The following is a 27,244-nucleotide window of genomic DNA, read 5'->3' on the forward strand; positions in this document are numbered from 1 at the left end:
CGGCCACGCGACCGCGCAGCGACAGCTCCCCAGCGTCCCTCGGCGGGTGGCGGGCCCGCGGACCACAGGCCCCGTCGGGCCCGGCGGTTCCGGCGCCGTGACGCGACCGCGGGTCCGCCCCTGCCCGCCCCCGCTTCCCTTCCCGGCCCTCCCGCTGGATCCCGCCCTCCTTCCGTCCCGCGTTCGCCCCCTCCTGCTGCGGCGGCGAGCCGAGCCCCGGCGAAGATGGCGAAGACTTACGACTATCTGTTCAAGCTGCTGCTGATCGGGGACTCGGGCGTGGGCAAGACCTGCCTGCTCTTCCGCTTCAGCGAGGACGCCTTCAACACCACTTTCATCTCCACCATCGGTGAGGGGCCGCGCCCGCGGCCGGGCGCCGCCATCCCGGCGGGAGAGGGGTCCTGCCCGGGGCCGAGCAGGGAGGGAGAGAAGCGGGGGGCACCGCCCGTCTCGCCGCCCGGGGTCGGGGCCGCGGCCGGGCCCCGTGCGGGACCAGGGGCAGCGGGAGCGCAGGTCGGCAGTGCTCGGGGTGGATTGTCCGGCGGGGGAAGAAGATGCCGCGGCCCTGGCGGGGCCCGCAGGGTGCGAGCCGCTCCTGCACGGCCCCGGCGCCTGCTGTGCCCGGCCGCAGCAACAGTTGGGCCGGGCCGGGCCGTGCTGTGCTGCCGCCGTTGTTGCGCCCCGCGCCAAGCCCTCAGCCCCTTCCCGGGGCCATCGGAGCCCCACGCAGAGCCCGCAGCGCTGCCGGCCTCTGGTAGAACGGCGGCTTCTTGGGCTCCCCCGTTGTGGGGCGGCTCGTGTTTAGGTGAAAATCTTTAGAAAGTGGTGGAGGGCGGGGGTTCCTCGAGCTGCACAGTGACAGTGACTGAGCGCTCTGGGCAGGTGGTTCAACTCTGAGTTCTTCCCTCTTCGCTTCTAATGTATGTGTGTACTCTTGTTGTTCTTGAGATTTAGAGTAGTTCTGCACGAGCTCCTCAGTCGACTATGGAAGTCCCTTAGTGACTAGGTGGAGGAACCTCCTCGACAAAGGTTGAGTTTTGTCCTAAATTTGATTATGAAAAGAGGTTTGCTTCTAAGCTTCACTAACCTTTTTTAATGACCGTGAGGTGTGATATATCGAAACAGGTTGTTGTGACTTAAATTTTTGTAAAACTTTATTTTTTAAAACACTCTGCTTTAATAAACATAAGCAAAATCTTCAAGGCCTTCACTGAGGTAGAGTTGAATTGAAACAACTGTGTGGCAGGACTTGAGATTTATGTTCAGCTGCTTGTAGCTGAGGTCACTTTTAAAATTAAGTACATCGTTTTGGGGATGAAGGGGGAAAGTGCAATGGAGGTTACTAGTATTTAGGAGGGAAGAACTAATGCTGACTTTAAAAAAATAACACTAAGAGAATGAGTAGACTCTCTTTAAAATAAATTGCTTTAAGGTAAGGTGAAATAGTGTGTAATTTGTTTTATATTACTCTAATGCCCTATCCTTTTCAGACATTTTATTGTGCAGAACTTGGTGTACAAGGAAGAAACAGTCTTTATTTAGGCACATGTGATTGACTAAATTAGGTGTGGTGTCATTTCTGATGCTTTAAGAACAGTTTTTCTGCATTTTTCTGGCACATTTCTTTTCTCTCTGCAACCATTTTCAAAATGCTGTATCAGTAACACCAGCTGATTAAGGCCTGAGTAGCATTTTACTTCAACAGATATTATTCTGTACCTGTAGTAGAATAAAAGGTTTAATAAGCATTATTAAATGTTGTATCATTAAAAAACAAGAACACCTACTGTGCTACTTCTTTATACTTCTAAAGAGATAGCTAACATAAATGGGTGTGTCTGTCTTCCAGCCGTTTTCTTGATGCTTCTTGAACTGCTTAGCCCCTTGATAGATTTTTTTTTTCCCCTCACTTTGAAGTCTTGAGGACTGTGAACATGCTGTTGTTTTTTCTTACCTTATTCAGTAAATATAGGTTTTTCTCTCATTTCCTTCCTTTACATTTGCTTCTGCAAGGGCCTTATTTTCAGAACGAGTCAGTTTAAAGAAATTTATTGATAACTGAGGCATATTTATAATTCCATAAGTAATAGTTGTGATTTCACAGTTATGTATTCCTTTGTATAGTTCCAGTCCCTTTTTATTTTTTTAGAAAAGAACCTCCAAACAGGAAAGTTGACAATGCAGGCAATAGTGAAACTGTTCATAAGCACGCTGACCTATGCTTGAATAAAATACTTGGAGTTTTTTCAGTCTTCCTTGCATATTGCATGTATTATTTGTAGGTCTATCATGTGGATGTAATCAGTCCTTGAAGATGTGCAGACATGCCCTTTCTCTGTCTTTTAGTGGCTTCTCAAGACTAGCTGGTTTTACAGTCACAACTGGTCCATTTGATGAGCTTGGGGTAATTCCATTTTTAACAATCCTGCTTTTTTTTCTGTGACTGTTAAGTCATAGTTAACCATGGTGTGGAGGGAGGCACAGGGATGCAGCGCTTTTCCCAAACAGGCTGCCCTGCCCGTTCAAGTTTTAAGGTCCACAGATTAGCATTCCTCATTGAGTACACAAAGTTTTCCTGGAGTATGAGCTGCGAGGCTGTTTGGTTTGTATGTTCTCCATGAAGTGGATTCTGCAGTAGGATGGTAATTATGATGTGTCTTCAATTAACAGTGATATTAATTAATATGTGTGATATTATGTGCCCTCGGTTCTCCTCTGTTGTGTCTTTGTTGAAGGGATCAGACTTGGTTTTACTGTAGAAGTCTAAGAAGGTGTATGTTTGAGATGTGTTGACATCACATTTTATTGTTCAGTCTTATGTGCTTACATGCTGTTTGTGAGTGAGGTGAGTCATTTAGATGTTTGGGGGTTTTTTAACTATGGTGGGGTTAAATTTTTGACGGTTCCAACTTTTTTTTTAGATTTTAGGTCCAAAAGTTAAAAGAGTCTCTGTTGCCTTGATGAAAGGGCTCAGATCATAACCAAGTACCAGATAACTACCTTATAATTTCCCTTAAAATTTCACTCCTATTGTTCTTTAGTAGTTTAACGAGGGTTAAACTACAGCACTCCAATTACCAAAGCAATGGAAACACTTCCCAAAAGGAAAAAAAAATAAAGTAGGAGGGAAATATGGAAATACTGGTTTCTTATAGAATAATTGTTTTACTTCTCCTCGATGCTCATATTATAGAGATAAGTCAGTAATGAATTGTAATTGCTTTGTCATTGTGCATGGTATATTTGTGTTGTACTTTGCAGATTCCCTTCTGTTTTGCTGTCATGCAAAGCATGTCTGTAAGGCTACCAACATCTATGTAGATTGCTTAGAGATTGGGAAATGCTTCCTTGACTTTTCTCCTTGAGACTTTGTTCACGCTCATAATCATAATCAACATTGTACTGCTTCAGACAGCAGGGACTTCCAGCCTGGTGTCCTGTGGCCAGCAGTTGCATAAGGGTGATAAAAGTGCAATGCATATATATTTATAATTCATCAGACTTCTTTTATTCTTTTTTTGGGTGACTGTTGATGCAAGAACCTTTTTCATGTCTTTGTCTTCACTATGTGGCATGACTAATACCTTCAGCAGACTTTGCTACCCATTATGAGAAGTGAACCAGTGATCTTTGGGTTATTCAAAGCAACATATTTTCACTCTGTGAAAGCACAGATTGGCCTTAAGCAACTTTAGGCATGACAGGTCCTTGCTCTTCAGCAGCTTTTAATTTTTTATACAGGGCTGTGTAGCCCTGTTAGAATTTCTGGAAGGGCTGGCAAGATAAAACTGCTGTGGTCCCTAGTGAGGATCAGCTTTTCACTGTGAACATGGGATAAAACTTTTTTCAGCGGGGGTGTGTTATGTAAGGTCGTGTTGTTTAGTTTGCTTCCTGAGTGGAAACTTCTGCTTTTGCACACTTTTACATGGAAAGTAAAATGCAGTTGAATCAGCTCTTTTTCATACTTAATAAGTCCTAAAGCAAAACTTATCTTGGAATATCTCATGTGCATTTTGCTAGTAGTTTCAGTGTGATACACAAGAATCAGAAGCATTAATTTAGCGGTTTCTAAGTATCTTAACTTGCTGTTCAAGTAGTGCTGTCTGGTAAAACTGGATTTAGTTTATCATTTGAAATAATATGGTTTATTTTTTGCATTCAGCTTTTTTGTATCAACTATGAGAGTAGAGTCAAATCTTTGTAGCTGATAGCATTTCTGATTTAGTACAAAGGCTTGCTGACAGAAACAAAATTTGTTGTATTTATTTTTTTTAATCCAGGATGATATCAGCATTTGGCAGGAAGTTGCTCACAAGATACAGTACTATCTGAGAGTTGAAACCATTTGTTGATTTTACAGAAGTAACTTTTCCTTAGTCTACATCTTCCAAAATAGGACACCACTCTGGCAGGCAAGCACGGGTGTGCTGACCTTTGAACACTTTGATGAAAATCCTTTGTCAAGCAAAATTATCAGCTTCCCTTTTGCAGTGTAATTTCCATGTCTGTAATGTGTAATGGAAATTGTTTTAGTGTATTCCAGTCAAATCATGCCTCATAGAATATTTCTATTCTTCACTGTTACTTATTTGTATGATGGACGAAGGACTGGTCGTTTCTTTTTTGGGGTTTGGGTTTTTGTTACCCACGCTCCCATTAAGTTTCAGCATTTCCTATCCTTATTCAATAAATTTCTTTTGGGCTTCTCCAGATGGTCAGAGCTGTAGAAGAAAACACATCAGTGATAGATGAGCAGGGAAGGGAAGGCACGCAGGCATCAGGAAAGCATTGTCAGGAGTACTTTATTAATGGTCATTCCTACAAACAGATTGTCATCTGGACTTTGAAGTGACTGAGATGAGTTCAGTCACACTCAGGTGGCACCATTACATGTATCTACAGAGTGAGAAGTGTTCAAGGGTTGTAGGATCTGAGACTAAGGTATCTCTTTAGGACAGGGTTTACATGGAATAGAGGAGATAGTGTTGTGGAGGTGAACGCAAAAGTGGAAGAATGATTCTATTTTTCCAGGTCAGTGGTGGGTAGTCAGCAAGATGATATCCTGATGTTGAACAGGAAGTTGTAGCTGAAGGTATTTCAGGTTAAAAGCATTGAAGTTTGTGTGTCTTGTAACTTTAAATTTGATACTAACACCTAGCTGGTAGCAAAGGACATCTTAACTTTGATTTTCATCTGCTGGTGAGGTTGCATTATCTTACTGTAATCTGCAACAAGCCAACAATGGAATTGAAATTGTTTGGCTTTTATTAAAAATGCTGCTGCAGCTTTTGTGTTGCATGTTTTACTCTGAAGCAGTGTGACAGATGTCTGAGTGTCGATGCCTATTCTTAATTGGCAGATGGAGGTCTGTCTTGGTTATGTGTTACTGGTTATTTGAGTGACGGGAGGGCAGTTTCGAGCTGCTTTTGTGACTTGGTTTGAATGCAAAGTTAAGAACACAGACTAACTTTGAATAAGGATAGGAACAAATGTCTTGGTTGATGCATGCAGGCTTTGAGAGAGGTATTGAAGACACAGATTTTGTTTGGGAATTTTTATGTACTTTTTAGGATGGATTTCCTTGATCTTCTGGCGTATGGCATCCTTTTATCAAAAAATACATCTTGGACTGTATTACTTCAGGATTTAACTGAAATTCATAATAATAATAAGAAGAATAATACATTGCTGTATTAATACATGTGTTTATAATGATGTTTTATTTCATGTTTTGTGGTAGAATTTAGGTGGTTTTAATTCAAAGGATATTATATTGCCTTTTATCTTTAATTGGATATTATGGTAGCTTAAGTGTCAAGTCATCAGACTGACTAGATATATAAAATAGCTCTGATGCTTTTCTAACGTGGATAAACTAGGAGTAATAGTAACATCAGTGAAGTTGAACTGTCAGGCTTTTGTACAGAGTTAGACTCATATATTCAGGATATCCTGAGTTGGACCAGAAACACAAAGACCTATTCCAGCTCCAGACTGAACAGACCAAGTGCCCAAGCTGCTCCCCGTAAGGCTTCCCATCCAGACACTTCACCATCCTTGTGGCCCTCCTTTGGACCCACTGTCAAGCTTTGTATCTTTATCTTTCTTTTACTGTGGGACCCAAAACTTGATCCAGAGGCTTTCAGTTACCAGACTTGCAACTCAAAACTTAGGTCAGTAACTTCATGTCCCAACAGAGGTTGTAGTGGGTTGTAATTTAGTGCCTTTTAGAGGGTTTTTGACCTGTAATTGCATCTAATATCAGTTTAATCTTGTGGTTTATAGTAAACTTTCCTTTTAAATGTAAGCTGTGACACTTTTGATTAGATTATATACATAGTTAAAAGCAAGTAAAGTACTGCATGTGTCTTCTCTTCAAAAGGGAGAACAAACAGTTGACCAAATTTAGGATGTGTTAATTTTGCTGCCATCACGCAAACTCTTCTGCTTTGGGCACCAGAGGAAAAAAAACCTGTTGTTCCATGTCAGTGGCATCCTCTTATACGTATGGCAACATCAAAGAACATGTCAAGCAGGCTGGTCACTAGTAGGAGTCAGGCACCACATTTGGAGATTGGGACAAACAGGCTGAGTGTAAGAAAATTGGGCAAAGCTGAAGTGTCTGTCAGCGAGGAAACACCTAACACTGCTTCCCCTCACCCCACACCTCCCAATAAAATCTTCCTTTCTTTCACCTGCCAGAGAGTAATACAGATTTCCTTTACTGTATCAAAATATCTTGTCTTTATGGTGTGACTTCTGCTGGGATTAAAGATGGAGTATCTGTGTCAACCCAAGCATGGAAAGGAGAAAGAAGATACAGTCAGAGTAGCTGCCTGGGAGAACTTTTCTGGCTTAGCAGAAGTGGTGTAGAGAAGAGTACTTGCAACATGCAAAGCAGGGAAAGTAGATGAAGAAATTAAAGAATTAATTACAATTAATTCATTAAAAGAACCTTGCATGATGTAGGAGAAGAAAACAGCTATGTGCCAGAAAGAAAAGTATGGCCTTTCTTTATAAGTTAAGTGGCTATACCTGTTAGTATAGGTAGTAAAAACCTTTCAATAAAAGGCCTATTTTGTCATTGATGTAAGAAGTTAAAACAGCCCTTCTTCTCTGATGTCCTTAACTTCCCAAACAAACAAACCAAAACCCCACCATGCTAACTTATCCTCATGTTAAAATATGGGTTTAAAAAAGCCTCTGATGAAAATGATGGTTTGGGACTGATGAGAGTGCTGTCTATAAAACTAACTTGAGTAACTTTAAACCTTGTGCTTTGACTTTTTAGCCTGATTTTGCTGTCTTACTAGGTACTTTCTACACTTGTTTCAAACACAACTATATTTCAGACTCTAACTAAAATTCCTAGATTAGATTATTTATTTTAACAAAGATAATTCTTGCAGGTTGAGACATTTTGCGCTTTTTTTTTCTTTTTTTTATGTCCCTGGTAATACCCATGTTCTCTGTACTTTTTCTTCCAGTGTAAGCAGGTCTGTGCCCTCTAAAGTGAGCAGTGTTTGTGTATTCCTATAAAACCTCCAAGCAGTTCATCTCTTCTGTCTTTATAGAAGTAGTCACATGTAATTTATACGGTCTTTACAATGTGGTCTTTGCAGTGTTTGTGTGTAGTTTATACTGCTCGAACATTATCCAATTTAACTAGTTTTTATCTCTGGTGCTCTTGTAGCATCCCTCAACCTATCAAAAATGTTTGGCAGTCTGAGTTGTTGGGTTGTAGCAGTGATCACCCATCCATACCAACTGTTCCCATGGTGTTTTCCATGCCTCTGTTAAGTCTGCAGCTGATGGGATTTGTATGTCGTTCCAGTTGCAGGCATGGCTGAAATAGAAGGTACAAAGTGCATGATTTGAACTGTGTGAGGGCGTGTTATCTGTAAGTAGTCATGGACTTGACAGTTCTTGCTTTGCTTCGTGAATCCTGGGACACTCAGTGTGCTCACTTTTCTTGTAGCGCCTCTTCTGTTTTAAACAAAGAAAGTTCTGCCCCCCCAAAATCTTTATTTCCTCACTCTGAATAACCAGTTTATGTAGAGCCCTGAAACTTTTAAGAGGCTTTTAAAATGTTACCCATCATTCCCATGGAAGTGGCATCTCCGTTTCTCACTGGCCAGATATAATCCATATAGATATGTATTTACTAGGAACAAAAATTAGGGAACAAAACCAATCCAAATCTTATTGACCTGTTCTTATTGTCATAGCTGAAGCTTGGTATATGAGTAATAAACAATGAAATTTAAATTGTGGTAGCAAGGCAGTATTAGTTGCATGGGAATATTTTTATAAGCCATTTTTTCAACCTTTTGGATTCTTAAGATGCTAGCTTTGGACAAAATAAGTATTTTCGTCTTTTTCCTGACAGCAATATTCAGTTAAAGTTATTTTGGTTAAAGACATAACTTTCTATGTTTTCTACACCTACAAACAGAGATCATTTACAGGTAAGAGATTCAGGATCATTTTTTCCTGTTTTTTGGGTGTTCCACTTTGGGATCTGGGTTTTTTGCTTTTTTTTTTTTTTTTTTTTTTTTTTTTTTTTGTCTTACCTATTAATTTATGCTTTTGATAAGGACCAAAATAAAATGAAGAATAATCACATGTCATCTTGTGTTAAGCACTGGACTTCTGAAAGAAGAATCAAATTTTTTTCTTCATAAGCCACCTTCTAGATGGGGAAGTCAGGTCTACTTTCCCATTTAAGCACATGGCAGAGGGTTTTTTTCATGTTGTTGGAAGCTGTACACTGCATATCCTGGAGACCTGAGGGAAAGAAGAGTTTCAAAGTAGGTGAGAGATGCACAAGTCTCCCACAGCTGCATTGCAAGTTGAGTGAGTGTGGGATTGGGTCCCTGGGAGGTCTCTGCAGCTGTTTCTTCCATACCTAGCCCTAGCTGGAGTGTGACATGCAGAGCAGTTCCTGCACTGCCACAGAGCTGCAGCTGCTAGGGCCATAGCCTGCTCCACACTGGGTCCACACTGGAGCTGCTGGCAAGCTAATTGTAGGTTATCTCTGGGTCTCTGCTAATTAGGGCTTCAGTTTAATGCCTGGTTCAACAGAGTGTGCTCTGCTACTCATAGGAGGAGAGATCTGGCTGGGAGTACTTGTGCTCTCAAGTTGTTGTTACAGATGGTGGCAAGCTGAATTATGGAACTCTCACAGATGAGTGAGTAAAAAGGATTTGGTTTGTGACACCTGGTCCTGGCAGTGCCTCCCCCAGTTTCAGCTGTGAAATTATAGCCTCAGTTCAAGTCTGTTGGCCAGTTTTAATATTTGCTGCTCTCCAGTTGCATGTTGGCTTGAAAGGAATATGTTCTCTAAGAAACTAAGTCAATGCATTCCTCTTAGAGATAGGCAGTCTATAAATAATCCTTAAAATAAACACTGCCCGAATCAATAGTACAATTTTAATGTATTTAAAAATTATTTTAAATGAAACTGAGTTACCATCAAGTGTAGCTTCCCTTACATTCAAAATAGAATGAGAGGTAGACCATAGGTTAATTTCTGTGCACTTTCATAGTGTCTAGATTGTAAACACCAACATATATTCTGCAGGGACTTAGACCTTTTGAAGTTGGACTCTTGTGACCAGTTGATAATTTGACTCGTGTCAAGTAGTATTAAGTTTCTAGTGTTACGTTGTTTTGTAGTCTTAAATATTATATTGAGTATTTTGTGTTTAAAATCATACATTTCAAAGGTTGCTCAAAGCAATCTGTAAATTGAATTCAAAACACTGAAAAAAGAGTTTCAGTATTCAAGATGTTGCAGTGTCCACACTGAAGCACTGCAGTGCACAGCTGTGGTGGCAGAACTCACAGGAGCACTGGTGTGAACAAGTGGCTAAAGAGCGCTGGCTTCAGGTCTTAGTATGGTAATCAGATCACACTGTAGGCCACTGAGCTGTCAGAAATATGGATGTTTCGAAGGTTGGTCTAATTCTCTTGATTATAAATTGCATTCTGAATCCCTTGTTCTCTTGTAAGTAGAAAGTAGCTTGTCTTAAGAAAGGAAGCTTAGGGCGGCAGTTTTGCTATAGCTGAGGGGACACAGAGGAAGTGGCATTTTGCTTGGCACCCTGAGCATTGAGCTGATCTTGGTCATAAGTCTCAAGGCCTTAAGGGCAAGAAACTGCCTTAGGTTACACATGTACATGGCATCCCAATTCTTTATTGCCTTACCTACTTTAGCCACTTGTATATATTTGTTTTGCCAGTGTCTAAACTTTGAGAGCCTTTCTGTATTAATAACTTCCAAGGTGCAAGATGTTGCTCTGTGCCGTATTGGGTTCTTTGTGCAGGTGAAAAAAGGCCAGTTAACCTGAAGGAGCCTCTTCAGCCCACTCGAGATTACTACTGTGTTGTGGATTCTTGTGGGCTGCCCAGAAAGAATGGAATACAGTTTGTCCCTTTAAGTTGTGAAAGAGTAACTAAAAGTGGTTGCACTTGTGTTTAATTCTAAAATAATTAATTTTACAACTTTTGAAAAAATGTTGACCTTTACCCTGGTGTGGTGTTTCATGTTAGTCTGATGTATTTTTGAATGGGTGCAATAAAAGACTACTGTCTCTTTAATTTACATACTGATATAAGACATTGCTGAGATCATCTGAAAATTCTTTACAGATGTTACTAGGGACTAAGGCTAAATGTTCAAGTTCAAAATGATTAGACTTTGTTCTTTTGTATGAGGCTGTATGACACACTGGTATGTTGCAAGGATTTTCTACCCTGCCTTTAACAGTGATCTTGACTCCTACTTTGTCATTTTTTATTTTTACTATAATTATTCCAGGAACATTGATTTAAAAATAAATTTCTGAAGCTTCATTTATCTACCTTTACCTCAATCTTTGTAGACTGAGACAGTATACTAATGTAGCACAAGAAAATTTTCTCTTGAAAACCACATGAAAAAATAATTGTGTATTTAATCCAAACTGTGCAATACCTTCTGCTGAGAACAACAAAAAAAGGAGTAATCTCTGGGTAAGCGTGTGGGCAAAATCTGTGGGAACAGATTGATGTCCCTTAGCTGCTGGATATATGTGAAAAGAATAAGTGTCTGGAGTACTGGTCTGTAGGTCTCTCCATGGAAGATGATGAAACTCTTGAGCTCTGCTCCTGTGTGTCCTCACACAACTGGTGTGTGATCAGTGCTGGTGTCTGGTGTGTGTCACCTGGTGGTGGTAGAGGTGTGACAGGGCCCTCAGTGCTCACAGCCCCTCCGAGTGTAAATGCAGTGGCAGAAGATAATGCTGAAACAGCTGCTGTGTCTCAGGGCTGTCAGGCTTGCGCTCTCAGAGTCCAAACACCCTTGGAAGGATGAGCAGGACAGCAGCAGCTGGGCTATAGGAGCACTGCTGTTTCTCAGCTCTGCTGTGCAGCTTCAGCTGCTTGCTGTTTGCAAGATGCACTGCCCATAGGGGAAGAATTTTCTGAGTAATTCTCTCACAGGGTTCAAAAATGAGGTGAAGCATATGGATTTTCAGTTATGTGCCTCTTGTCACTTCCTTTTTTTTTTTTTTGGAGGTAAGTTACAAATCTGTTTGCTTGGTTCAAAGTTGCTTTTAATTCACTTAATCCAAGTGACTGCAGAAAATGCTTTTCTTTCTTTTCGTATATCTTAAGACTCTTACATGTCTTGCAGTAAAGAATGTGTAAGATGTTCTCTTTTTCCAGCTCAGCCCATTGAAAAAAATCAAAACCCCAAGACCTTGCATATAAACCAAGTAGGCTAGAAAGGACCAATGCTGTAAAGTTGGATCAAGCTTAGCTTGAAATTTAATGCATAAATTCCAATTTCTCCCATGCTGATTTGCTCAGAAGGGTAATGAGACTTTGTACCTTGACTCCTTCCCCCATCCTTTTTACTGTGGTCTAGGTCCAGTGGTGGTGAGTGCCACAAAGTTCTGTTTATCACGGAATCCCATTTTTAAAAAAATGGTTTATTTCCATTTCATTTTTCTACTCTTACTTCAAAGGAGTAAGGTAAGATTTAGACAAATAGGAAGACAGCTTCTTTAAGAGGGTGAGGCTTTTATTATATGTGGGACATGCAAAACAGTCCCTTTTTTTTTTTTTTAATAAACTGTGGTGCATCTTTTATGTTCTTTGATAGATGGGACTAAAATAAGATTTTTCTAGCAAGCTAATCTGGTATTAATTTTTTCTCAGCTTCTTTGCCAATTTTTATGTCACTGACTTAAAATTTCTTTGGCTTATATATTAAATAAAACCAAAGGGTAAACAAATTAAAATGCTAGTACATTGAACACTTAAAAAAATAAAAAGTATTGATTTGTCAGAGATGGAGTAATACTCTGCTGGGCTAGATATACTGGCTAGTGTATGCTATCAGAGATTGATGTTTATTTACATCCTGAATTGTGCTGATTTCTTGCTACAGCTGCACATATAAGGTCCTACTGCTGAAAACTAGTGTTGAGTGACATGAAAAACTAATTTAAAATACTGGTGAATTGCGTAATGAAGGTAAAGATTTAGAATTCTAGTATTTGCCCACTGGTGGCAGGATTTTTTGTTTTGGTTTGGTTTTTTTACGCTAATTTGTATGCTTCTTTTCTGTCTGCCTTTTACTGCTTGTAGAAAACATTCAAGAACATGGCCCTTCCAGAAGCATTTTGCTGAGCAGACTGAAGTCTCAAGAAACCTTTACCTTCAGGAATTATTTTCTGGTACAATTGGAACAGCTTACTGGCTCCAACCAGAATACTTGGGTTTGGTTTCTTTGGTTTCTTTGTGCTGTAGCATTTTCTGCAACAGCAATTTTGTTGAAAAGAAGAAACAATACAGTCTGTCCAAGCAGTGGTACTGTGTAGGGAGAAGTTGTTGTGGAGTCCTAGCTGGAACAGATACTGTAGCATGAAAAACCTGAGATATTGGCTCTGATGGCTACAGGGTTAAAATCAGGGTGAGGGGAGAACAAAAGAGTAACAGTGATGTCCAGAGAGTAAGCTACTGTTCTAAAAACTAAAGTAACAAAATTAACTTTTTCAGCCTCCCTGCTCCATTTGTCCTTACATTCCTCTGAGAATTGCGTCAGGCTGGTTTGTTAAGGTTCATGGTAGAAAACTACTGGTACTGGAGTTGGAAAGGAACTGTTCCATATGTTCTGTTGGGCAGTCCTGGATGTTTACTATTGTAGTATTGTGAACTCTTTGTAATATTTCACAGTGTCTCTTTAAAATTATTGCATTGCAGCTTAATTATGGGTAAAATCTGCCATGGGATGTTGGAATAAGAAGAAACTTAGCTGGGAAGTGGAGTAGGGGAAGAGGCAGTGGCAGGAAAGCTTTGGGATATGAGATGGACATGACTTCTTGGCTTAAACCAGAAGAGGCCAGGTGAGACCAGTGGCATTTGGCTGTGTGTCACTGACCAGGCATGCCCTGAATTTTATTAGCTTTGCAGAGCAATGCAAGGTAGACACAACATACAGCTCCCGTGGTTTTGTGTGGCACTAACAGTGCTGCCCGGGGTATTCTTAGATAGAGTTTTGTTGGAAGCTATGGAAGCAAGTACCCTCAGAAAAGTGAGGAGAGAGGTTGCATCCTTGGCCTGTAGTTAGCAAGGATCTGGAAATGATTTTGAAGAACAATAAGCCCTCAGCTACTTTTACCCCATGCTGCAAGGGAAATGCAAGCAATTAGAGCCCTAACTAATGTTCAGATTGGACATTCTGGGTTCTGTCCTTGCAGAATGCAGGTTTGTGGTTCCTGCAACAAATGCTTCTGTATAGCTGTGATCTAATATTTACTGTCATGCTGGGTGGGCACTAGTGTGTCAGACTCTCATATGACAACTCTGTTTTAGCAGTTAATTATCCTGTTAGCATTTGCACTCTTAAGAATTAGTCTGGGTCTGTGTTTTCTAAAAGCTTTTAAAACTTGACTTCCGATGGACATCCACATGTTCCTGGGCTTTTTCTCCTTACTGGGAGAACAGCATTTCATGTTGCATTTTAAAACTGCAAGCTGTGTGACCCTTTGCAATCAAACTTTAATTCACAAATAACTCCTCTTTATTTGGCTCAAGTAACTTTTCAAACTTTAGTATCCCAATGTATGACTGTGCAAAAGAAGAATGGATTAACGGCAATCTTCTGTCAAAAGTCAGTGTTGAAATGCTATAGTTGTTGCAGTGTTGTATTTACATGGCATAATTTCAATGTAGCTGCAACCAGATCGTGGTTTGTGCTTAGCCATGCAAGAGCACTTGGGCGGAAGTGGCAGCACATGTCACCAGGCTTGCTCTGAATGTGTGTAGCTCACCACTTCCTCATACTGAAGTGAAAGAACAAAAGAAACATCAGATTCTAGTTCATTTTAACCTCCAGAAAGTTACAGTTGCAGAGATACTTACAGCCTTTCCCTCTATATTCTTCTTTTAGCTTTGAAACGGTTCTTGGAGAATTTTGGTGAAGTTCATACTAGAAATCTTAGGTTCTGAGAAGATATTTTTTGTGCAGGTCCTGACTTCTAGAAGTCATCAAAGGAGTGGTTGTATAAATCATTTCAGCATTTCAAGGGAAATGAGTAACCACAAGAAACCAGTCTGTGCAAGACCTGGCTTGGTGTACATGGGAAGCCTGCGCTGCAGTCAGGAGTCCTCAGAAAGCCACCCCTACAGGAGTCTGTCACTCGTGTCTTGGCTTCTGTGGTTCACAGTACAGGCAGAATTCTCTTTAAACCACAGCAGTCTCTGAATGTAATTTTCCTGACAGTTGTTTCCTAAAGCTTCAGGCTTAGACGCAAATGAATTTTTAAAACTGATTTAATTTGCTGTTGCCATGATAAAATGCTCCTTACAGAGAAATACGTATTTGTGCTTTATAACCTTTGAGGCTGAAACAGAATCTACTCAGAGCAAAGGTTATTTGTTTTCAGACCTGAATACAATTATCTGTGATTTCAGCAGCTGTAATTGCACCTAGTTAGGAGAAAAGTCTTTACAACAAGGACGCAATATCCTGTTCAATGCAAAATAGAAACACTTGCCAAACTTATATTACAAAGAATATGGATTTTTTTGAAAGTGCATTTAATTCTCATGTAATTTTTCTTAGAAGAGTGGAAATTAATGGAAGTATGTTTTTTCCTGTAAATCTACCAGTGAATCTTGTGAAATTGCAATTGTACTAGTAATCATAGCATTTTAAATTAATGCAATTAATTTAATGTGCTATCTAAGTGCTGATGTGATATTTTTGCTCATAATTTCTATTCTAACTGATAAGCTGAACTATGTATCCATGGCACATTAAGTGGCTGAATCTTGTTATTTTCAGTATATTAAATAGTAATATTGCATGTGAGAAGAATGAAATTCAAATAACTAATGAACATCGATATTTCATATTCAGTTTCTGCTGTGGTGTAGTAAAAACTCCCATAGCTTCCTATTTAATGGATGGTTGAATTCTTAAAGCTAGAAACAGCATTTTTCCAGTTAGGATACTCGTGATAATTGTCAATTAAATTACATCTTAAGAAAGCTTATTTAATTTCTTCTAACTTACCTCCATCTTTTACAAACTACAACTAAATATCAAGTAACTATTTAAGATGCAGTGAAGAAAAAATGGGCAATTCATTTTCATACAAATTAATTTGGGAGGGTACTGTCACAGGATTGAAAAATCTGGCAGTCGTGGAGTAGTGAGGCTTGAGCAGTCTCAATTTGACCTGTGTCAAATAAATACAAAATGTGTCAATAAATACAGATTTAGAAATCCAAAAGGTAAAGTAGTTAGGATTAAGGCTAGTCTTTTTGGAAATCCATTTCACCCCTCTAAACCTTAAAAAGGCATTATTAAGCCCTTCTGGATTATTTTTTTCAATATTTTTTGACAAGCTATGGCTTAAAATCTGAAATTTATTTTCAAAGTAAATCTGAGAACTGATGGATACCACGTGGAAGTATAAATGGGAAAAAGAGAGAAATGTTTTCTTGATACCTTTTAGAGCGTCCTAGAAAATCTTAATTGCTCCCAAATGAGTATTCTTGAAAAAGGAATCTTACATGTCCTGTAAGTATTACCATTTACTGTGATGTCTGATTAGATTGCATCAAACATCAATTTTCAAAAGTAGATGCTGGCTTTGAAAAGTAACTAAGGGGTCACAGGATGTATTTTTAACTCTGAGCTAGGGGTACCAGGGAATTGACTTAAACTGCAGGGACTGCTCAGATGTTCAGGAAAAAAAAAAAATACACATTCATACTAGTGACGTTATTGGTGTAAAATGGAAGGATTTGGAGATCAAGTCTTCCTCTCATGATCTTGACTAACTAGTAGTGAGTCTGAGTTTGGCCTGCTTTCACTGTGCAGAATAATTTATCCTTGCCGTGTTGGATGCAGCTGAAAACCATTATGCATTCTCAGCACTTCCAAGTGTGTGGAAGAAATGGCAGCTTCAGAATAGTTCTTTTGACCAAGTTTGCTCTTACCAAATTGCCAAAAGCAAATTGAACACTCACTTTTCATTAACTGGAAAACTTAGGAGTGTCTCTTTTTCTGGCAGGAATCGACTTTAAAATCAGAACAATAGAATTAGATGGAAAGAAAATCAAGCTACAAATATGGTAAGTATTCCAAAGTAATTCAGGTTTTCAGTCACTTTGAAAAAGAATACTTCATAGCTTTTGAGTTTCAGTGTACCAGAAGTCTCATACCTTTTATTCATTGACTGTCCATAAGGTTTATGCTTTCTTTTGGCTTGCCCTTGGAGTGGTTCTGCTTCAGTAGCACTGGAAATAGCCTGTTCACATGCAAACATTACAGTAATTTCCTATTTTATCAAAAGTTGTCCTCTTAAATGTGCTTTTAGCTTTTCTGTGTGGAGGAGAAGTATTAACTCAATAGCTTTAAGCTAAAATATGCAAGCCAATAAAATCTAATCTTCTCTGGTACTTTGATACCTGGCTGAACTCGCCAAGGCATGGGTGAGTGATAATGCTCCCATTCCTGCGTGGTGGCTTAGTAGAAACTGAGTCTCCTAAGCCAGAATCCTTGTGACTAAGGAGGTGCAGTACCAGAAGTGGCTGATAAATATTTTCTGTCTGTAATGTAGGTTAAAAAACCTGGGTTTTGTCAGGCCTTTGGGGTTCAGCTCTCCTGAGGAGTGACTGGTATCCAAAAACTTGGGTCTGCTGGTTCACTCACAGACAGGTACTGCTTTCAAGTCACCCAGGACAAAACACCAACACACTGAAGTGTAGTGGCTGACCTTAGCAGCAAACAGTGACAGTGCACTATCCTGAAATATTTTATTGCTCTGTGTTTTAACTTCTGTTTAAGACTTGGATGCATCAGAGCTGGGTTTTTTTTGGTTTTGTTTTTTTTAATTACTGGAGAGCAGGCTGTGTGGTGCTGAGTTTTATTGCTTTCATGAAAACGAGTGGTTTTGTGCCATGTTTCTGGTGCTGCTCTAACTACTGATGTAAGGCAGGTAGCTTGGGAGTGAGAAAACTGCTGAGGGCTCAAGAAACTTGAGCAGACAGCCAAAGGTGTGTTTTTCCTAATGAACAAGTATCGATGCATTATTACTCTCTTTAATAAGACATCTTTAAGTACAGATGAGGGTAAAACAAATCCTTTTTTTTCACTGAATTGTAGGGATACAGCAGGCCAGGAGAGATTCCGCACAATCACAACAGCTTACTACAGAGGAGCCATGGTGAGTGCTCACACTTCAAAAAACCTAAACACAACTAGTGGAACTGGTTTGCTGTTCCTAAGTTTGTGTCATGTAAGTCTTCAACTGGAGGACTGAATAATTGTGGCTTGAGATGTGGGAAATGAAGTTTGTGGTTTGGTTGGGGGTTTAGTGTTTGTTTGTTTTCCCTTTTCTTAAAGGTGCTGGTACTCAGTCTAGGCCTGTTTTTTGTGATGGAAATTCCAGCCCCATTGTCTCTTTTAATATAATTAAAATTTCTGCAGATTTTAATAAAATAAGTTATCAAGCTTTAATCGGATAGGTTTGGGGTTTTTTTTAAATGCAGTCAACCCCTTTAAACACTTGAAGCGTTTCAAAAAGGGATAATGAATTATTTTAATATTATAAGTGTGTTTTACTGAGTTGCTTTTCCTTCAGCCAGTAGATAATGCAAAGTCTGGGCTAGAAATACAATCATCTACCACACTTACGTTTTCCTCCATTGAGAGTGACTTGAAGTCAAATAATTGACTTAGAGCCTGCAGCCTTGTGGTACAGTGCTTGTAGTGGTTCTTAATGCTATGATTTGAGATATTTTATATTGGGACACCTTTAATTTTGACTTGATGGTTACTCCCTGTGCTCCTGTTTTAGGTTCTTGCTGCTTTGTGTGAACAGATCTGTGACATTCATAGGCTGTGGGTCCAAATAACTCCACTGTTACAGAATAACAGAGAAATAATAATGATTGTGTCTCTGTATTAGAGCTCTCCAGTGCTTAAAAAGGCTTTGGCAATGACCCGGTCTTTTCCCCAGTCCATGGCCAAGGACTTTTATTTGTCTTATGAGGAATGACTGGAAAGGCCTTAGGAAATGGAGGTGAACCTTGCAATCTGTCCTTAATGCAGTGGCTCTGTGGTTTCCCATGCCTTGCTAACTGTTGAGGTCCCATGCCAGTGTCTGTACTTGGAAAGTATAGTAGTTGGCAAGTCTGTAGTTGGAAAGAGCTAAAGCTTCTGAGAGAGCCCCAGAGGTGAAAGTGTCTGCTGGTCCCAGCAGATTGGAGCTGATAGGTTTGATATCCTGGACTGCTTAAAGCTGCTGCACCTAAACATGACTTGAACTGTAGAGTCCTCGTTGCTGGTATACTAGAATTGCTAAACTTGCCTTGACTATAGGCTTATAATTAAAACCTTTGTATTGGCAGTATGTTTGACCTCTAACGGTGGCAAAAAATGTTAAATAGTAATATTTTGGGAAAATTCCAAGCCATGACATAATGCCTTGAGAAAAGACCAAAATCCTATGTTGAATTTTTTTGGATCTGTAATTAAAACTACAGCATACATTAAAAGTCAACCAATAGTACTAGCTCATCTAACTAGATTTTCCTAACTCTATTTAGGGAATTATGCTAGTGTATGACATCACAAATGAGAAGTCTTTTGACAACATAAAAAATTGGATAAGAAACATAGAGGAGGTAAGTGCTTCTCCATTTTATGATTTCCCTCGGACAAATGAAAATCAAGTAATTAATCACTTCCGTTGCAGTAGCCAACAATATATGACCATACACCACTTACAAGTAGTGTGTACTCTGGAAATGTACTGTGTTACATTTCCAGAAAAGCCAAATGCCTGGGCGTGTGTGCAACCTGCTACAGACCTCATGGAACGCATTTGATCTATTACAGGACACGGGAAAATGTAATCTAGGAGTATTTATTCCTACCTGTTTTAATATTGCTTGTTTCAAGAGTCAGCCTTTCTCAGTAATGCCTTTACATTAGATAATTTCTCTAAAATAAAATAGTGTGGAGGAGTTTGACACACAAGTTTCTTTTCAACAATAATGCACTTTGTTCCTGAGAGATTACTTTTTCTTCTTCCAGCATGCCTCTTCAGATGTAGAAAGAATGATCTTGGGTAACAAATGTGATATGAATGAAAAAAGACAAGTCTCAAAAGAAAAAGGGGAGAAGGTAAGATTTGGTAACTCATCCTATTTAGAACCCTACTGCTTGTAGGCTTCTGGATGTTTGATATGTTTTAGGCATGTGAGAGAGAATGGATCACAATCCTCTTGTTTCAGAAACTTTTTTATGTATAGGATGCCAGGTTTGGGTTTTTTTGTTTTTAAATAGCACTTAACTGTCTTCAGGTTTGAATAAACTTTGTGGTATTGTTGTGTGAGGGCAAGATCCTGTAAGGAATGTTGACCTTTGCTACAGCATGAAGTATTCTAGATCTCAATATAAAGTTTTCTGTATAATTTAACCATGGTATACTCAATTCACCATTGTGGTTACTTATTTTTGTTATAAGAGCTGTTACTAAACTTAAGCAATTAATTAGTTGTTCTACAGAACAAACAAGTGACGAAGAATACTACAAAATCTATTGTGTACAGCTGAAGTAGTCTAGCTGTTGGTAACAGCTTATGGGATGATTGTATTGTAGTTATCTGGTCCACAATCTGTATCAATAAAGATTCTACCCTAATATTCTTTTAGAGCATAAGTAAGTATTTTGGTGAGAAATTAATGTCTTGTCTTTGTTTTGTTTTGACTGTGTGAGGGTATGACAAGTTCTAATACTTTGTCTAATTGTCTTTAATATTTTTGCAAAAGAAAATAGAAGTGAAGCTTGCTTGGTTTGGTTTTTAAAGCTTGTAGCATGCAGCATCTATTCTGTTACGAACCTACTGTGAACCTATGTGTGAAACATTTCTTTTACAAAGGAGCTTCAAAACCACTGAAAATCTTTAACCTCTTTTCCAGTTAGCAATTGATTATGGAATCAAATTTTTGGAGACAAGTGCAAAATCCAGCATAAATGTGGAAGAGGTAAGAGATGGCTGCTACACTTAGGTGTTACTTGAACTACTCCTGTGGAGATATGCTTCATGATCTGCTGGGCTTTCTCACCTGACCTGAAGCCCGAAGTCCCAGCTATGCTCCTGGGCCTACTGCTATGATCCAGCTGTTTCTGCTTTTCTGGTGTTGTCTGGAATTGTTTTAAAAATTTGTGTTAGTGGAGTGGTTTACTACTACTGTAGCAAACAGTTGCTTTAGATGTCTGTGACTTGCTACTTAAATTTCAAATCCGTTTGGACAAGGAACAGGTGTAATTTTAGAACAGTGCCTTGTGCAGGAAATGGGATTCTTTCAGGATAACATGCTACTGTATCATGGAGCCGTCAGATTACTACTAAATACATGCTGTGCAGAGGAGGCTGAAAATTTGTGTATTAACCTGGAACACTAGGTCATAAGCTCATGTTAGAGGAGGAAGAAGATTCACAGTGCTATTTATAGATTTATAATCTGTTTTCTTGCAAATAAATTTTCTATTAAACCCACAAGATCTCTATGAGAGCATAAGGAAATAGAGTCAGAAGGAGGAATGGCCCAAGACTGGACTATCTTACTATAAATCACTTGTGTCATCTCAGGGAGGGTGGGGGGAGGATCTGAGCTGTATAAGAAGTGTGGACAAAAAAATAACTGTATCAAAAGCCAGTTAAATTAAGATTTATTTATCCAATAATGTAGACTTGTGTTGTGCTTATACCTAATAATTTAAAAGTTTTTCTATGGGATGGGTACCCTTTAAAAGTCCTGTGAACACCTACTTCATTCAGCTCATGTATCTGACAAATTGACTAGAAACTGAAGATCTTGTTACTTTAAAATAACAAGAGGGATGTTGTGCCAGCCAGGCCCTGGTTTTTTTTCTGATTGCAGGGTGATTGTTATACAGATAGAGTTAGAATGGACTGATCTGCATCATGCTGCACCTGGACTAGCTTGACATGATTTTCACAGTGTCCTTGTGATTCTTAGAGCAGACACTGAAAGTGGGACCATGAGGAGTCAATACCAGAGTGGAAACCTGAGATCCTCTGGAGGGTTGACTTGGTCTGTCATGACATGGCAGTTTCATTTTACCCCCTGTATGTTATGAAATGAACAGTAGTTTGTGCTTACTCCAAAATGTTTGGCTCTCTGAATATTTTTTTTAATAGTCACGTGAATGGTGAAGAAAGCATTAAAAAATGCAGCTGGTGTAGGCATTTGGCAATCACTGATGATTTAGTTTACTTTACACCAAGTACTTCACTTTCAGAGAATTAGACAGTTGTGACATTTTTGGGATCAAAAGTGAATTAATTTATTTGTTGTGATTTGTTTACATTAAATGAGTGCCTGTGTTTGGCTGTGTTTCAAACACAATGAGAGGGGAAGTGTTTATACGTACATTCTGGAATTGTCCTTAGATTATTAGGGTCTCCAGATAGCCTAAAGTCTTGCTTTTTCCTGCTCCTGGAGAATTGAAGAATTTTCCTGCTACAGAAGTTTCTTTGCTCCTTCATACACTGAAATATTGGATACTGAGATTTTCCAGAGTAATTATATATGGGAATATATAATATATAATTATATGGGATAGACATATTGGAAGCTTAAATAGCCTTATAGATAGTCCATGAGTAGAGCTTTTGGAGGACAGAAAATAAGATAACCTTAATGTGAATTCCCAGGCCTGCCCTCCTCAAACCTCTCTGGGTTCCTAATTGTGAATGCACAGTTCATTTTGGGGGGGAGATTAAACCAGGATTGGTAAATGCAGCCTTGTCTTCAGCTGATTTTATTTTCTCCCCTCAGAGATATGCAATGGGAAGGTCTGTTCACTTGCTTCAAAGATTGGCGCGATGGAGACTAAAAATAAATAGCTTTTTCTTCTAAAGCACGTTTACTGAAGTTTTTAATATACAGATATTGTACGTAGACTGTCTTGAAACTAAAAGTGCTCCTAGTAGCCTACAGGACACTGTATTATTAGTGTGTCTGGCTATTCCAAATTTATCATGTTCTTAATGTGTCTTGTGACTAACTCTTGTTTGTTTTTTCTTTATTTTCACTCCTCACCAGGCGTTTTTCACACTTGCACGAGACATTATGACAAAGCTCAACAGAAAAATGGTTTGTATTTCCAGTTAGCATACAAACTAGATACAGTGAGAGGGTAGCTATCATAATACTGAGTAGTAGCTCTACCAAAAACCTCTTGGGGATTACATTAGTTACTAGATCAAATTTGAGCAAAGAGTGATTTATCATGTTTTATTACACATCAGTGCATAACTATTCATCATTTTGCATGAACATTAACATTGGGCAACCTGAAACTGATGTGTTGTTCCAAAATCCAATAGTGTGATCTGTGTTTTATTATGTTGTCTCTTCCCCAGCTAATTATTGGGATTTGGATTGTTATGTAAATGTTTTATTTTTTTTACCAAGTGATTAACAAAGTCTGGTTAACTGAGGAGCTCAGGTTGCGTCAGATCTCTATTCTGGTTATTGCCTTGCAAGGGAAGGAAGTGGGAAGGAGACTAGGAAAGCTAGAGATACTATTTTCTGCATTTTATGATGTTGACACTCTTCTTTTTCAGAATGACAGCAGTTCATCGGGGGCAGGTGGGCCAGTAAAAATAACAGAAAATCGATCTAAGAAGAGCAGCTTCTTTCGATGCACGCTACTTTGATGAACTTCTAATGATAAGACTGCAGCACACTTAGAACCTTTTCTGCTTCTTTGAAAGCACAGGGTCACAAAGCCTCAGAAATAATACCACCAAGCTGCTGCTGAGAGCTTCATTGAACGTAGACTGCGATACACAAATACCAAGTGGATTTTGCTCACTAAGCCTATTGACCTGTCGGGCTCTTCTTTCTCAGATATGGGAGCTATGAAGTGGAGACACAAAAGCAAGATTTAACTTGTTTTCCTTTTTTTACTTTCTGTTTTATTGCCTGTTGCAAAAGCTGCTGTTTCTTTTAACTTTGCACATCCATATTGGCCTCTTACTGCCTGTTACAGCACAATCTTACATTTGTATTTGCACAGTTTGACTCGTAAGTAAGATTATTAACAGATTTGTGCACAATTTTCTTTCTCTTTTTAAACAAATTTATCTTCAAGCAGAAGAGCCAGGGGAAAAATTAAGTCTCATTTCCATTATTTTCTATGCTGTGTACTCATGGCCATGCAGTATGGATGTTGTTGCTCTAGTGATGAGAATTACTGTAATAATTGGCATTTAACAATTTGTACAGATTTTGTCTCTTAGATGCACAAATCTGTTTATGCAGAAGCTATAGCTTCTATTCTGAATGTAGTACTTTGCTTTTCTTTCTTTACCAGACTTAGCAAAGTTATTTTCTGAATTGCCAGTCACTGATTCACAGATGCACCTTTCAGTTATTTGAATAAACAGTGTCTTTCCTCACTTAACTTCCCTTTGTTAGCTCAGACTGTGTGCTCCTTTTTTTGTTTCTTGTGAGGATGCATACTCTGGATTTGAAATCCATAACCACAAATTGGCCTCGTTGCTATCACTTAAGTGGCTTGTGGAAGCTGAATGCATGAGTTTTGAGTTTCTTTGTGGATTCACTTGTTCAGAAATGACTGCTACTAAAGGTGACTTTCATTTCTACTCAATTCTAAGGATAGTTCGTTAATGTCTGTAAGCATTGGCACTAAGGAAGCCTCACATTAGGGCTAAAATGTACTCCTAGTTATGCAGTTAATGCTGAATGTGTGTCTTTTGTCTGCTTGAGCAGTTGTTTTTTCATCAGAATCTGGTACAGTGACCTAGACTGTTAGAAGCAGAGGTGAAACATAGTTGCCTTTTTTACTCAACTGAGCATTGTATAACTTAGTCTTTGTTCTACTACTTTTTTATTGTCTTCGGAAAAATTTCCTCAATGAGCAATTAAAAGGTGCTTTAGTTTTGTTGGTGTGCCAAACGTGGACCATTGTAAGCTTTAACTACAAGTTTGTGTCCAGCATGTTTGCTGTTAGGGGATGGGTGTGTTCTGTCATTGTCAAAAGAAACATCTGACTTGCTTGCTTTTGCTTCGCTTCGTTGTCTGGAGTTGTAAACAGTGAATTAGTTGTTACCACAGATAACCATTTTATTGTGTCAGGTACTGAATTTCTCATCTCTGGGTCTGTTCAAAATAGTTTGAAAGTGAACAGGCCAGTAGTGTTAGTTGTAAAGCTTTTGATTTTAAAAGGTTTAACCTTAGTAGCTGGTTCCATGAAGTTTTTGGTGGTTATCAGCCTGTCCCCACATGTAGTTTAATAGAAGTAGTTCTAGATGGTGGATCTCATAAACTGCTGTTGCTGCACTAGAACAAAGAAACCTTCATGGCAACAAGGTTTAGTGAAAAAACAAAGCAACCCTAACTGCTCTGTTGTATACCCTTTACTGCTTTTCTTGGACAGGCTTAAGCAGTTATGTTTTCTGTATGGTAAAAAAAAAAAGTGCTTCTATACAGAAAGTGTTGTGACACCAATTACGAATGTTGTTTATTTTTAGTAATTTACCTCTGACTTACTTGGTGTCGTAATACTTTGATTTTTATCTCAGGGGTTGTCTGCAAACCAAAACTGACATGTTCTGTGTTTGGCACTGTTTACAGAATGCTTTGTATTTTTTTTCCTGTCTTCACTGTGTGGTTAAATGTTCATTCAATATTAGTCTCCATGAACTTCCCTTTGAAAGAGCCTGTAAGTAGTAGAGTCTATGAAGTGCTTCTTGAAGCAGCAGCGAATTGGGGTATCTGCTCTGTATGGGGGAGGGTGGGAGGGAGAAAAAAAAACTTGCTATTTTCTTACATTTAGCTGTGCTAAAGTGTACATAAATGTGAGGTAAGACCATAGGAAATTCACTTTATGCATGAGAAAGTACTGCAGTAAATATTTCACTTTGCTTATTGTTTGTGTACAGTTCATCTTTTTCTATTTGTAGAAGAATTTAATGCAATTTTGTTGTCATCTGCTGAAACTGAAGAATTCTAATTTCATGTGATCTTATGGATAAGGTAAAATGCAGATTTCTTTCTTTGTCTTTGCCCTCACCCCACTTCTCCAGCAGTATTAAATGGTTGAGTGGCTGCACTTTATCAGTGTGCTAACTTTTGGTCAGTAGAGACCTTTCTGTGTATACAGTCTGCCCTGTCAGACATGGAAAAATGTGCTGTTATCTTAGCATGCAAATCAGCTGTATGTTTTACTGGGATATTTTAGATATGGTTTCCTCTAGACAAGTGGGTGATGATAATGGTATGTTCTGCCTATGCATCAGATGCTGGGTATTACAGGCTTTTCTAATATCACTATGGTTGTTTTGTGCAGTCTCTGTTGTTACTTTGCTCAAGACTATATAATCTTAAGTTTTGAAGGACTCTTAACTATACCTCAGTCAACCAGTTAGTACTCTAATGAAAGTCATATACTTATTATTCATTTAGCAGCAGATGTATTTCTTCTTTCTTCCAGAAATTGTCATTAACCTTTCAGGAAAGCAGACATTTTTTTGGTGGATTTCAATAAAAAAAAAATCCTGCTCATGCTTTGGAGTTTTAGGAGAACTTTCCCTCAGCCCCATGCCTGTGCACTATATCTTGACCAATATTTTTCTAAATGGTTTTTTTAAAAAGCCAAGTGAAAAACAAACTGGTCTCAGTGCTTTGCAGTTTTAGCTTTCAGTCTGTGCTCAGCAAAACAAGCACAAGAATTTTTTGTTGAGTGTATACAGAATATGTTATTGACCTGTTTGGGAGTTCTAATATTGCTAAAGTTTAAACCACTCATGAAACCTAATTCAGCTCACTTTTCTCTTTGGGGGACTGTCTTGAAAATGCTGATTGACCTTTCAGACCTGTAGTTCTTTTTACAGAAAATATTTCCTATTGTGACTTTCTCCTACTAGTCTGCTGAAGTTAAGTGAATTTTGTGGATCATTTTTACAAGTGAATAAAGAAGTCTTGAATCATATCACATTAGAATATTGTAAAAGCATAATGATTTAAAGTCCATCAATAATATGTAAAATACATAAATGTGTTATTTGTGAAAATGTATCTGTTGTTTAATTACCTGTTAATGTAACAGAATTTTTGCAGTGTTAAACTTGCTAAGGATTGGTCTGTAGGTGATAATAGGTCTTTTTTCTCCTCTGTTCATTGAACTGCGTATACCATTCTCACTCGTATAAATAAAACTTGTATTACTTTCTTCAAAAAAAAAAAAAAGCAGAATTTACATTGATTTTTCTTGTTTCTGGTGAATTTAGCTATTTCAGTGCATTCCTATGGCCTTACGAACATTTTTGCAAATAAAACTTCAATTACCATTATTTTAATGCTATATAGCTACTAAATTCAGAATAAAAAGTATAGTCCTTGAGAAAATGCTTAATTTTGAAATAGAAGTGTTCTGCTGTGTGTGTTTAAGCACATTTTACCTCTGGTATAAAGGTGTAATGTGAAAAGCTCCTGCAGATAAAAGTGAACTTGTCATGTGGTTAACTTGTAAACCTAATCATTAAATGTGTATTGATGTATATAGACAAAAAAACCCCAGCTCCTAAGAAAACCTTCATAGTCCAATAGTTTTATTATTTCCTGTGAACTTTTTTACAATGAGTGTCTCCAATAAAAGTTACATAATGAAAAGCA

The 27,244-nt window shown here is 38.7% G+C and overlaps 1 protein-coding gene across 2 annotated transcripts; it reads left to right on the forward strand.

Moving 5' to 3' along the window:
* Positions 1-149: 149 nt before the first annotated feature.
* On the forward strand, positions 150-27,244 carry RAB8B (RAB8B, member RAS oncogene family). 2 transcript variants are annotated; one of them, XM_015639297.1, is made up of 8 exons: positions 153-349; positions 16,575-16,635; positions 17,669-17,729; positions 19,114-19,191; positions 19,604-19,693; positions 20,492-20,557; positions 22,646-22,696; positions 23,170-27,244. In XM_015639297.1, exons 1-8 carry the CDS (start codon positions 226-228, stop codon positions 23,260-23,262), a joined length of 624 nt encoding a protein of 207 aa, XP_015494783.1. In that variant the 5' UTR covers positions 153-225; the 3' UTR covers positions 23,263-27,244. The 2 variants fall into 2 exon arrangements, with proteins under 2 accessions (XP_033372807.1, XP_015494783.1); XM_033516916.1 differs by lacking the exons at positions 22,646-22,696; positions 23,170-27,244 and adding an exon at positions 22,379-22,639 and having other exon boundaries at positions 150-349.

This window comes from Parus major, chromosome 10 (assembly GCF_001522545.3).
Source record: "Parus major isolate Abel chromosome 10, Parus_major1.1, whole genome shotgun sequence".
NCBI lineage: Eukaryota > Metazoa > Chordata > Aves > Passeriformes > Paridae > Parus > Parus major.

What these genes read in the sequence shown, in the direction of transcription:
- RAB8B (XM_015639297.1), top strand. Translation starts at nt 226, where the DNA reads ATGGCGAAGACTTACGACTATCTGTTCAAGCTGCTGCTGATCGGGGAC. An exon ending in CTTACTACAGAGGAGCCATG is followed by an intron (nt 17,730 to 19,113) that starts GTGAGTGCTCAC and finishes AACTCTATTTAG; the next exon opens with GGAATTATGCTAGTGTATGA. An exon ending in CAAAGCTCAACAGAAAAATG is followed by an intron (nt 22,697 to 23,169) that starts GTTTGTATTTCC and finishes CTTCTTTTTCAG; the next exon opens with AATGACAGCAGTTCATCGGG.